This window comes from Neoarius graeffei, chromosome 6, assembly GCF_027579695.1.
Source record: "Neoarius graeffei isolate fNeoGra1 chromosome 6, fNeoGra1.pri, whole genome shotgun sequence".
Taxonomy (NCBI): domain Eukaryota; kingdom Metazoa; phylum Chordata; class Actinopteri; order Siluriformes; family Ariidae; genus Neoarius; species Neoarius graeffei.
In genome coordinates, this window is record NC_083574.1 from 23168878 (window position 1) to 23182799 (window position 13922).

The 13922-nt window shown below is 38.2% G+C and overlaps 1 protein-coding gene across 2 annotated transcripts; it reads right to left on the reverse strand.

Moving 5' to 3' along the window:
* Positions 1-375: 375 nt before the first annotated feature.
* Positions 376-10686, reverse strand: rpl35a (ribosomal protein L35a). Of its 2 annotated transcripts, none has more exons than XM_060923454.1 (5): positions 10630-10686; positions 10125-10171; positions 8226-8378; positions 2332-2476; positions 376-468 (listed from the first exon to the last, which is right to left on the reverse strand). In XM_060923454.1, the coding sequence occupies exons 2-5, from the start codon at positions 10133-10135 to the stop codon at positions 445-447; spliced, it is 333 nt and encodes a 110-aa protein (XP_060779437.1). In that variant the 5' UTR covers positions 10136-10171; positions 10630-10686; the 3' UTR covers positions 376-444. The 2 variants fall into 2 exon arrangements, with proteins under 2 accessions (XP_060779437.1, XP_060779438.1); XM_060923455.1 differs by lacking the exon at positions 10630-10686 and adding an exon at positions 10399-10422.
* Between the last annotated feature and the right edge of the window lie 3236 nt (positions 10687-13922).

A 13922-nucleotide genomic window follows, 5' to 3' on the forward strand; every position in this document is an offset into this window, starting at 1 on the left:
AATGAGTCCTAATTCCTTGTACATCATTAGTTTTGTTTTACAAATCTTGCATGTTATAATACTGCAGTTGTTCACAAACTTTTACAAGCATTAAAATCCAATACATTTACCATTTTGATTCCCGCCTTTAGACAGTTGTCATATTTAGCCTTACACGACCTTACAGTCCCAATTTCTTTTACAAGTAAATTGTGATGTAATATGTGGTTTGGTATCTAGCATGGAATTCAGTACAAACACTTTCATAACTGATATCAGCATGTGTGGCTCTTGGTTTATTTTACTGTAACCAGCACAACCCTTGGTCCAAAACATTTGCTCACCTCTGATCTAAGCAGATGTTTAATAGACTTGAACAGAAAAAGAGACAGACAATTATTAATTATAATTATATTTAATTAGCATTAATTATAATTATAATTAAACAATGTTTTGGGAAGCCCATTAGATACGGGAGGGGTACAGCATCTGAAACACAAACAAACAATTTTGCGTTACATTTCAAGGGCAATAAATTGCAAACCACAAAATGAAAAAGATAAACACACATGTATACATCTCCATTTATCTCTCACACACCCCAACTCCCTTACAGCTACTAGAATAGATGTAGTATACAGAAGCAGTGCCATTGCACCCTTTTCCTCTATTCAGGCCCAACAGAATTTTGTTCTTGAATCCTGATCTTCGCGTTTATATCCTCAATAGCCTTCATTAATACTGTTCCCACATTTTGCAGAGCAAAAATAACCTATGCTTTTAAAGCAAGACCAGAAATTAGTAAGTCAATAAGAAGCCTTTATATAAAACCTGTCTGGTCTGAGGTCAGTCTGCAGAACAGTCTGACCCAAATAGGCTTCAAAACTGACACTGCCGTGGCTCAGTCGACTAAGGCGCCATACCATAAATCCGGGGATCCGGGTTCGATTCCGACCCGAGGTCATTTCCCGATCCCTCCCCGTCTCTCTCTCTCCAGCTCATTTCCTGTCTCTACACTGTCCTATGCAATAAAGGTGAAAAAAGCCCCCCCCCCAAAAATCTTTAAAAAAACAGATAAACTGTCCAGAGAATATTGTGCACTGCGATTCAAAAACGTACTTAATTGAGCAAAAAGCTAATTACACCCGCATGTGTGGTAACTACTTGATATCTAGTAAGCGTTCATTGCCAATTAAAGCTATGTTTTCTGCTGATTAAATTGAACTTTAACACAAACACTCTGCACCAGCAAACCTAAGCGATAAAACAAATCCAGATCGGGCACCAACACTCAAATTCAGACATGAGATGATCAAGATGAAAACTCATCTCACAGTATCAAGCAGCAACAGGACAAATGAAGGATCTGCCAAGAAAGCCAGATTAGAAGCAGCACAAACCTTAGCGAGTTTGGATACACAAGGAGAACAACGTGGGTCAACTTTGCCAGGTGAGATATTAGCGATGCTGTTCTAGTAACCCCATAACTTCGATTTACTTATGCACTTTGTTTTAACCCAGCCATACAATCACAACATGCAAGGATAACATTGCCATTCTTCTCGCACATAAACCACAGTTTAAACAGTGTTTCTCGAGATTGCTGACAATGGTTTACACGAGCATGAACAAGCACCCTGTCATAATTTACTTATTTGGTAAGAAGATTACCAAGCCATCCAGACACAGAAATTGTAAGCATCTTGGCTCTTATAAGCCTTCATTTGCATGTTGGTTGTCCACGAGGTTTGTAGAACAAGACAGTTCACAATATCAGTGTACAATCGGTGGTAACGAGGCTAAATCCTCCGTGTAATCAGACGGCTTTAATATATACAAGGCCACAAATTTCAACTTTTTCTCTGAATCTTGACTTGACAAAGAACTCGAGAGAACCATAATATTTCGAGAAAGTCGGATATGCATCACAGTTATTGTTCACACAAGACAACGTTTTGGATTTGTCCATCATCCAACATGGTGGCAGATGCATACATCACACTATTTTGCCACGTGGCTGCACACGAAAAACTGACATTGTTTACAGTATACAAACACTCAGCACAATCGAGCTGCACCGGTGTATTTTATCAGTGTTGCTAGTTAAGCATCAATACACACCCTCATAGCATCATTCCTACCAGGCCCAATTCTGCTCAGTTAAGTTGCACTCAAGGGTTTGGTTTATTCAGTGAACTTGGTTTTGAAAGGAATGAAAAGCATAGACTAGTCACCAAGCACTGCTGTGAACATAAAGGTACTCACTCAGTGACCTGTAGCTAACAATTTCTTAAGATGCTGTGGGTACTCAGCAAATGAGCAACATGTGGCATTTTGCTCAGTTTTACTTACCACGCGTATTCTGTGGCCGATGGCTTTGGGTGGCAGGTTGCTTGTGAACTTGGCACGCACCATGCCACTGTTTCCATGAGCACGCATGACTTTACCCCAGATAACACGGGTTTTATTGGGCTTCCCACCTGGAGTCACTGTAGTTCTAAGGACAAAGCATAACAGGAATGCACATTAGAACAAACATTACATGACTAATTTCATTCAACCAACAAAAAGTCACTATTGACCAGTTAGCCAATCAATCATGTTGCAGCAGTGCAGAAAATCATCCAGAAACCCATCAAGAGCTTCAGTTAATGTTCACAACAAATATCAGAATGGGGAGAAAGCTCTCAGTGATTTGAACTGGAGCATGGTTGATAGAGGAGGTGATTTGAACATTTTCAGACCAATATCTTAAACACACAGTGTCGAGAGGTCAGAGAACAAGTTCTGTCAACTGGTTCGAGTTGACAGAACAGACCACTCTTTATAACTTTAGTGTGCATAACAGCATCTCAGAACTCACAACATGGGCCACAACAGCAGAACGCCACATCAGATTTGAGTCCTCACAGCCAAAAATAGAAATCTGAAGCTGCACTGGGTACAGAATCACAGAAACCGGACAGCTGACGACTGGATCAAAACCAGATGCTTTACCAATCTTCAACCGTCCTGTTTTGGTTACATTTATAGGATTCCTTCTTGGTTTTGTGTTACTGAGGTTTGGATTAAACTTGTTTCATGGTTGCAATTTCCACCACCACCAAAAAAAAACAAAACAAAAACCCACACACCAAGACCTCATGACTACGCTTCATGAAAACAGTATGCGTGATCAAATTGTTTCTTTTCCCCCAAAACAGAATATGGATCAATACACCTCAGTATAGTTCCCATGACAATGACCAAAACTGGCATGAAGCAATAAAGCTTGAACATGGACATGCAGAAAAGAGGAGAATGATCATTTCACCTGCACAGCACACAACTTATAAGCTAAAATCCATGCAGCGGTTGATGCTCTATGCTCAAATCCTAGACAATACATACTTAAGACTTTATCCAGCCCCACGCTTGACTTGTACACTTTCTGTGAATCTGAACCTGTGCATGTGATAGGAAGCCATGGCCTAATGGTTAGAGAAGCAGCTTTGGGACCAAAAGATCGCTTGTTTGATTCCTTGGACCAGCAGGAATGGCTGAAGTGCCCTTGATCAAGGCACCTAACCCCAGGTTGCTCTGGGTATGCTGTACATTCCTCTGGACAAGAGTGTCTGCTAAATGCCATTAATGTCGTGTTTCAAACCTACTGGAACTTGGGTGTTCTGTGAACTACCTTTGTTCATTAATGCATTCTTTACATCCAGACACAGATGCTTACTTGCATATTCAATCCCAAGAATAAACATCAAAGGCCGTCTGGAGTCCAAGATTTTGTTAGTGGCGGAAATCACAACTTGCTGTTAAAAATGGTATAATTATTGCGAAGTGCAAATTTATTAGCCTGTGCAACTGGTCATTTATATTGATCTTAATCTAAACTTCATAAATAAATAAATAAATAAATAATGTTCAGAGAAGCATTTATTTTAAAGGGGGCTCTGACAGCAAAAATAGAGAATCCTTGCTTTAGATGACGGAAGGACTCTGAAACGGATCCAGTCCGCTCTAAACTCGACATTGTCTATAGACTTTGAGCTATACCATCATGTCATATCTGAGCTCAGCAAACTCAAACGATGACGTACATCCTGCTCAAGGGATGGATTTTTACATCAAAACATCTTATTTCTTCCACAGTGGTAGACCTCACATAAGCAGGATATCTGCACATTTTTCAAGTACAAATTTAAAGACTTAAGACCTTTTCAAGACCTCTAAATGGAAAAATTAAGACTGTACCATGGCAAAGAAAATGATAAATACGACAACTTAAAACTGTTTTCTGCAATAGTTTTTTTTACTAACTTTAAGAAGAATGCAGACAATTGGTGAACAATGGTGCATCAATGGCAACTGTTAGACATACAAACAGCTGAAGCAAAGTCGTGTGTTTTGGGCCTGCAGAACTACTGTAGCAGCAAGGAGAAGACTGGTGTTTACTGGAGAAAACACCATGAATCATTTCAAAAACGAAAACAATAAACGGCAAGTAGAACCAGCTGAACAACCTTAGCCGGCATTATTTCAATCCCCAAAGATTATCTTTGATGATGTGTGATTTTTTGTCCGACAGCAAAATCAGTCTGAGTGTCATACAGTACACAGCTGGCTGAGGAAGTTCTCGAGTATCTTCTGCATTATAGCAGGTAACAGCATAAACCTGTTTATGCAGTCATACAATCATCAGAGCGTTACATTAAACACAGAAAAACAACTGTCACCTTTCATAACCATTACCAATATTAATCAATGTGTTGTAATAACTGTAAACTAATTATCATCAGTGCAATTGTTATATCAATGTTCATTATTCAAAAATAATAATTATTATCTATAATCCATGAATAATTGTTTGTATTACTACTACTAATAATAATAACTACCTTTTTAATAATAATTTTAAAAAATTAACTCAATTTTATAACATTTTAATAATCACTACTTATTAGCTATATTAATTAATAATAGAGTAGCAATTATTATAATTCAGTATTAATTACTACTTAATTAATAAGCAGTGATTACCAAAATGTAATTTAATAATAAGTAGTAATTATTATCAACTACTAAATTATACTAAGAAATAATAAGTAGTGATTATTAAAATGCTATAAAATTGAGTTATACGATTAGTTAAAATTATTATTAAAAAAAGTAGTAATTATTATTATTAGTAGTAGTGATACAAACAATTATTCATGGATTATAGATAATTTGTTTTTAATAGTGGACATTGATAACAATTGAACTGATAATAATACCAACATTAACAACAAGTATTACTAGTAGTAGTATAGTTATTTTATATCAATGTTCACTATTTTAAAAAATTATCTATAATCCATGAGTATTTGTTTGTATTCTACCAATTACTACGTTTTAATAATTTGTAATAATTTTTAATAACTTAATTTTATAACATTTAATAATCCCTAGGGCGGCATGGTGGTGTAGTGGTTAGCGCTGTCGCCTCACAGCAAGAAGGTCCGGGTTAGAGCCCCGTGGCCGGCGAGGGCCTTTCTGTGCGGACTTTGCATGTTCTCTCCGTGTCCGCGTGGGTTTCCTCCGGGTGCTTCGGTTTCCCCCACAGTCTAAAGACATGCAGGTTAGGTTAACTGGTGACTCTAATGGCCCTTTTCCACTACCCTTTTTCAGCTCACTTCAGCTCGCTTCAGCTCACTTCAGCCCGACACGGCTCGCGTTTCGACTACCAAAAACCAGCACGACTCAGCTCGCTTCAGCCCTGCTTAGCCCCTAAAACTCGCACCGTTTTGGAGTGGGGCTGAAGCGAGCCAAAGCGAGCCGAGTGAGGCTGGGGGCGTGAGCAGACACTTCCCTGTGCACTGATTGGTGAGGAGTGTCCTCACATGCCCACACACGCCCCGCGAGCGCGCTGGGATCTGTAAACACCGCAAACCCGGAAGGAGAAGAATTACGAATTACGAGAATTTCTGAAGCCTTATGCGCCTCGCCTCATCTATACGCTCTTGCCAGTATCTGTTGGCGTTGTCGGTGACAACAAGCCACAGCACCAAGACCAGCAACACTAACGACTCCATGTCCTCCATGTTTATTGTTTACTATTTGGGTCGTGAGACTGCCGCTTAAAAGCTCACTGATGTCACTGTTTGCGCTGCTTAACGACATCACCTGACGTCCACCCACTTTCGCTAACTCCACCCAATGTGTCCACCCACTTCCAGCCAGCATGGTTCAGCGCGGTTGTAGTCGAAATGCAACTCCAACAGCCCCGCTCAGCCCGACACGGCTCAGCCGCGTTTGTAGTGGAAAAGCGGCATAAATTGACCGTAGGTGAGACTGTGAATGGTTGTCTGTGTCTATGTGTCAGCCCTGTGATGACCTGGCGACTTGTCCAGGGTGTACCCCGCCTTTCGCCCGTAGTCAGCTGGGATAGGCTCCAGCTTGCCTGCGACCCTGTAGAACAGGATAAAGCGGCTAGAGATAATGAGATGAGATAATCCCTAATACTTAATCACCAGTTCATAAGTAGTAATAATCAATAATAATTACTATTACTACTAATTATTATAAGTGGTTGTTAATATTATTCTTATTATTATATTAAAAACACTGTTGTAGACAATAAATAATAAAACTAAAAAACTTTTTGTACAAATTATTTATATTGTACTATATTTAGAATTATTGTATTTTCTGGAGTTCTTTTTAATTGAGTTTTGAAATAAAGGTTGTTTATATATTTATATTAAACTTAGTACAATAAACAATGTTAATTATGTAAAAAAAAAAAAATGATGCTAATCATTATTATTATTAGTATTGTCCTACAAGTCCCATTTTCCACCTGACTCTTGTGCGCATGCGTGAACCCCCCTGTGTTTCACTCCGGAGCGCTTGACCTCTAACACACACGCGCGCCTCGTGTCCGTGAAAAAACAGTTTCCCAGTCCGCCGTGTCCCCAGCGCTGGGTTACCGTCTTTAAACACATTTGTGCGATCCAGCGCTTTTTATCGCAAACGATTCTTCTCCTTATTTTGATGGTATTTGTCATCCCCCAACCACTTGTCGTTAAACAGACATCTTCCCATAATTATCAACGCTTTCTACCGCCCACGTAAGCTACCTGCGTATCTCTCACTCTTCACAACCACCACACCACACTTCCTCCAGTAGCCTCCTAACGTTAGTTCTTGATCTACGGAATGTAGGGCTGCACGATTATGGAAAAAATGATAATCACGATTATCTTGATCAGAATTGCAATCGCGATTATTAAATCACGATTATTCTTGATGTTAGGGAAATCACTTAAATTTTATTTCACTATATTCAAACAATATGAACAGCTTTCAGTGCAGAATGAAATTTAAAAGAGAAATTCTGATTTCCAAATGACAAATAAATGAAATGTATCCAAGAAATTACCAAAGGATGAAGGAACTGAAAACTCAATTGCAACAATTACATAGCATTATACTGAGGCCTACAAGTTTTTAGCTAGAAAGACCAGCCTATCAACATGCTCTGGCTTTAAACATGAGCGAAGGCAGATCACAACATTGCCTCCAGTGCTAAATAGTCTGTTGTTCCGACATAGTTAGCTTTTCTCTCTCACCTCAATCTGCTACCTACTCTCACGCTATCACCCCTTGAAGAAGATACCGCTGCACTGAAGCTCTGCGCACTTGGCCAGTGTTGCCAGATGCTGCCGACGTTTTCCAGCCCAAAATATGTTCAAAACCCGCCAAAAGGCACTTAAAACCGCCCAATCTGGCAACACTGCACTTGGCTTGCTTGCTTATTTAGGCGGAGTAATGAAACCTTACATGCGTCGGTTCGCCCCCTAATGGTTTGGCGGAGTATTGGTCAAAAAGTGCTTGATCAGATATACAGCAGAACTCGCATTTTAAATGGAAATAAATCGCGATTTTCATTTAATTTAATCGTGGCAGCCAAAATCGCGATTTTCAATTAAATTCGATTAATTGTGCAGCCCTAATGGAATGCACAGAACCAATGCTGCCCCCAAAAGGTACGCTGGTCACTTTTAAAATTACAGTTAAAAAAATACCCCAAACCAGATGGAGACATTTCACTCATTCAGTCCAATATTAAATTTAATACCTCCCTTTCGAAAATTTCAGTCATTCCAAACAATTTAAGACATTTTTAGGCCTTGAAAACCGAAAGTTTTATTTAAGACTTTTTAAGGACCCGCGGGAACCCTGTATCATAAGAAGTGAGACAAGTGCACACTCACTTTTTTGCCTTGTAGACGTAGGCGCAGCGTTTCCCCAGGTAGAAATCCACTTCATTACGGCTGTAGACTCCCTCTACCTTTAACAGTGCTGTATGCTCACGTTGGTTCCTCAAGCCACGCTTGTATCCAGCAAAGATTGCTTTACACCACAACCTGGGACAGGAAGGAATGGCAGCAAGATGTGCCCAAAAACAAACAAAAACACATTAGCATCAGCAGGATTGTGTGGTAGTCTGGGAAACTCTGTCTGAACCGCCAAAAAATGACTGTGCTTTGACCAAAAGTTAGTTTTTCTGCCGATAATATACTTTTATACAATATATACTAAAAAAAAAAATATATAAATAAATATACATATTTATTTACTTATTTATGGGGGGGGGCCTTTTTTTTTTAAACAAAATTGACATGGAAAAGTTTTCCAATTAGGCTACTTTCTTTCTAACCTAGCTTTAGAGTCTGGCTACCAAAAATCACGTGTAAGGAGCCAGTTTAAGAAGTGCAGGAGTAAAAAGTGTCAGTCAGTCGAAAGACGCAAAACCTAAAACTGTTCTGTCCGTAACTTGATCAAGTTTTTGGATGGTTGTATGCCACAGCAAAACCTAATCCATGCAATCAGATGGATTAACAGAATGGCTAATCAAAATCCTTGACTTGCAAGTGAGGTCAAAGCAAAATAGAAACCCAGACGTCAGCCATGTTGGTAGACATACAAATGTGGGGTCAAACGACACTCCATACAAAACACAGTCACGCATGCGCAACTCCCTTTGCTTTTCCACTGCTTTAAGCGTTCTTTTAGCTATGCCATATCTTTGTAGTGTATATGGTTGTGGTCACAACAGTACTCGTGACCGTGGCACGTTCCTTTTTTTTTTTTTGTAATTCCGTCCGTGATTCAGATAGAGGGCGAGGAAACTGAGGCTTAGCATGGAGAGATGAGCATGGCTGAACAACACTGGCAGGGCTGATCTAACAGAGGGTAAAACCAAAACAGTTTGTGTTTGCAGCAATCATTTTCTCTCAGGTGAGATTCAAAAGCTTTCTCAAAAATATCATGGAATTTTATTTCGTGTTGCTAGAATTTGGCTACAAAATGAGCGTTCTCTTGTCATGGTTATAATTTTAACACATGCATTATCATTTCACTTCTCGGAGCGCCAGCAAAATTATATATGATAGAAACAATCCAAACTGGGCACACACTCAGAAAACGGGCCGTTTCGTCCAAGGTCAGACTTAATTCTTCAGCAGCCAAACCAGATAGAATGTGATATCTGGGTACTCAATGGTCAGTAGAAGCTTCTCATCTTCAGGTAAGTCTGACTTTTTTAAATAATATGGGTCAAAACCACATATCTATCTTCTCTTTGTATCGAATCTTCGCTCGACTGTTCAAATCGTGGTAATGCTGAGAAAATTTAGTACTGTTTACAGACACGCTTTCAGCAGCTGCCGCCCTAGTTGCTTTGTATATCCACCATCACAGCAGACGCTCATGACGTAGCACATTTTGATCACGTGGTTGCAAGTCATCTATACAGAAAAGTGACATAAAACATCACATGACAAAATTTTAAAACTGAGATCAGCAGATTGACGTGGCAACAATGAGGCTCAGGTGAGCCAGACTGACGTGGACGATGCGGACGGTGGTAACTATAGTAAAGTTATAATTCTTTACACCACCACAAAAAGAGTCGACTATATGCGGAGGTGAACATCAGTGAAATTAAATAACTTTTCTTCCATTCCAGTTTTGCAGTTGACCTTAAAATGCTAGAACTTCTGGTTGGAACACACAAGAAACATCAGTTTCCTTCAATAAACTCAGGAGAAGTTTGTCTAAATTTACCCATGTCCCCCCCACACACACAGATAGATACAAAGGCAAGTCACCTTCCAGGCATTGTCAACTCTTATTCCTGTTACCAGTCCAAGAAAATCTGAAGAGAAAAAAAAAAAAGCACACACAAAAAGTATGAATGTTTTATAGTTTGCTGTAGAACCGGTTACCATCACCAGGCTCAATATATACACCAGTGCTCAATTCGAACACATTCGCTACCCAGCTTTCTAACTCACTCCCAGCATAAAAACCTAACTCCTTTATAACACTTTAACTCCTAAATAACAATACATATTCTCCTTTAAAAGCAGTACTGCATTTTACCTGCTCTAAATACAATATGAAACGTTTAGAAATCTGCATGTAGCGCTCACAGAGTCAGACTTCAGTCAAACAATCAACACGAAATCTTCGTCATCTTGTCTTTACAGCAAACAAAAACGAAGAAATTATAGAAAGTATACGTTTAACTCAAGTTTGATACAAATATTGATCTTAATGACACTTCATACCCTATTCAAAAGTGCTATTTTCAAGGCGGTGATAAAGATTTACCTGCTGGATACGGGAATAAAGATGGCGGAAAAGGGCGGCCGAACGGAATTCTGGGTAACAAATTTGGTTGAGAGGGTGTCTGAAAATGTGCCTGACTAAATTATTTTTTAGTTGATGAACAGCAAAAAAGTAAAATATGTTTACAATATTATAAAAAAAATGCATGAATATAATTTGTAAAAATGAACACAAGAACATAATTAGACCTGAAACTTATATTCATAAATATTATAGACACTAATTACATATTAAATAGGAACCAAATGTTCAATAAATGTCTTACAAGCACAGAGGAAATACGCTCTTTTATATATATATATATATATATATATATATATATATATATATATATATATATATATATATATATAAAACAATGTAAGACATTGTAATAAATGTCTTACAAGCACACACAGAGGAAATACGCTCATGCGTCTCTCTCTCTCTCTCTACTAGTGCATCTCAAAAAATTAGAATATTGTGAAAAAGTTCAATATTTTCCATCAGTTATTTAAGAAAGTGAAAATGTTATATATTATAGACTCATTACACATAAACTAAAATGTTTCAAGCATTTTTCGATTTTAATTTTAATCAGTATGGCATACAGTACAAAAACATAAAAAAACCATCTCAAAATATTAGAATATTTCATTTCGAGTTTGAGTAAAATAGTATGAACACAGTGTATCTCTCGGTCTAGTTCAGTACACACAACCACAATCATGGGGAAGACTGCTGACTTGACTGTTGTCCAGAAGATGATCACTGATGCCCTCCACAAGGAGGGTAAGCCACAAAAGGTCATTGCTGAAAAGGGTGGCTGGAAAAGGTGCACAAGCAACAGGGATGGCCGCAGTCTTGAGAGGATTGTCAAGAAAAGTTGATTCAAGAACTTGGGAGAGCTTCACAAGGAGTGGACTGAGGCTGGTGTCAGTGTATCAAGACCCATCACGAACAGACATCTTCAAGAAAGGGGATACAACTTTCGCATTCCTAATATCAAGCTACTCCTGAACCAGAGACAATGTCAGAAGTGTCTTATCTGGGCTAAGGAGAGAAAGAAATGGACTGTTGCTCAGTGGCCCAAAGTCCTCTTTTCAGATGAAAGTACATTTTGCATTTAATTTGGAGATCACGGTTCTAGAGTCTGGAGGAAGAGTGGAGAGACACAGAATCCAAGGTATTTGAAGCCCAGTGTGAAGTTTCCACAGTCTGTGATGATTTGGGGTGCCATGTCATCTGCTGGTGTTGGTCCACTGTATTTTATCAAGTCCAAAGTCAACACAGCCATCTACCAGGAGATTTTAGAGCACTTCATGCTTCCATCTGCTGACGAGCTTATTGGAGATGCTGATTTCCTTTTCCAGCAGGACTTAGCACCTACCCACAGTGCCAAAACTACTACCAAATGGTTTGCTGACCATGATATTACTGTGTTTGACTGGCCAGCCAACTTGCCTGACCTGAACCCCATAGAGAATCTATGGGGTATTGTCAAGAGGAAGATGAGAAACACCCGACCCAAAAATACAGATACGCTGAAGGCCACTATCAAAGCAACCTGGGCTTCAATAACACCTCAGCAGTGCCACAGACTGATCACCTCCATGCCACACCGCATTGATAGAGTAATTCATGGTAAAGGAGCCCCAACCAAGTATTGAGTGTGTAAATGAATATACTTTTCAGAAGTTGGACATTTCTGTATTGTAAATCCTTTTTTTGATTGATCTTAGGGAATATTCTAATAATTTGAGATACTGGATTTCTGATTTTCATGAGCTATAAGCCATAATCATCAAAATTAAAACAAAAAAGGCTTTAAATATTTCACTTTACATGTAATGAATATAGAATATATGAAAGTTTACCTTTTTGAATTAAATTATGAAAAAAGGAACTTTTTCATGGGGCGAACCTGTTCAAAATTAAAATTCTTTTGATTAACTTGTGTAATTTTTTTGTGGATCTGTCCATATAATATAAAGAACATTACACAGTTGCACGAAGATATGAGGTTTATCTTCTTGTGTTGAAAAATATTTCACTCGTTCACTTTGGTGAATACGTTCACCACTCGAAGATGTATATCTTTGCGCAATATATAATATATTTAACAATTATTCCACGAACAACTTCTTTCTTCTTTTATATTGTTTTATGGCCGTTGGCAAACAGCTTTTAGGTGCATTACCGCCACCTTCTGGACTGGAGTGTGAATCAGAATGTGCTATTGTGCTAATAAATTCTCCTAATAATTCCTGTATCATTTAAAAACCTAAAAATAGCCTTATATCCCACATTATCTGACCTCTATACTCTTTTCCTATTCTTATTGAAATCATCCTATCAGTTAAAAAAACTTTTAACCCATCTATGCATTCTCCCTCTTATCCCCAATTGATGTAACCTAATTATTAACCCCTCTTTCCACATCATATCATATGCTTTTTCAACACTAAAAAATACAGCCACTACACTCTCTTTATTAACCTGAGCTTTCCTAATTTCATGTTCTAGACACAACGCAGGATCTATAGTGCTTCTTCCTTTCCTAAATCCACTTTGATAACATTTTATTACACCTTTGATTTCTAAATAATAAACTAACCTTTCTTTCATCATTCTTTCCATAATTCTTCCTACATGCGATGTTAGGGCTATTGATCTATAACTCGATGCCAAGCTTGGATATTTACCCGGTTTACAAATAGGAACAATTCCTTCCAATTATTGGGCAATGTTCCTTCTTCCCATATCTTATTATACATTTTTAGTAGTATTTCCTTACTTCTATCACGAAGATTTTTTAACATTATGTAGCTATTTGGTCTTTCCCTGGAGTTGTCTTTCCAGATATCTTCAGTGCTTTATTCAATTCTGTCACTGAAAACATCATATTAATTGTCCTATTCCTTTTCGTCCTGAAGTGCTTCTATGTTTTTAGCTGTTGTCCCTTCCCTCCCTCTTTTTTCCGCGTCTCTCAAATTACCTGTACTATACTTTAACAAGGGTCATTGCTAATAATTCGGCTTTGTTCTTATTGTCTATTATTATATCACTACCATCTTTCATTATCGGATAGCCATACTCTTTCCTATTCCCTGACATTCTTTTAATCATACCCCATACTCTATCTAATGGTGTATTTCTACCTAGCGATTCACAATATTTCCTCCAATACTCTCTTTTAGTCCACTTTATTATTATACTTCTCTTGGCTGCTTGCGTTCTCTTGTAATCAATCAAATTTTGAAAACTCAGTGTTTTTTTTCCAAAACTTTGAAAGC

Bases quoted from the DNA above. Each gene is read 5' to 3' on its own strand.
- rpl35a (XM_060923454.1), bottom strand. The intron at 2,477-8,225 runs GTGAGTGTGCAC...CTTTGTCCTTAG, and splicing joins TACGTCTACAAGGCAAAAAA to AACTACAGTGACTCCAGGTG. The intron at 469-2,331 runs GTAAGTAAAACT...TTTGTGTTTCAG, and splicing joins TCGGCCACAGAATACGCGTG to ATGCTGTACCCCTCCCGTAT.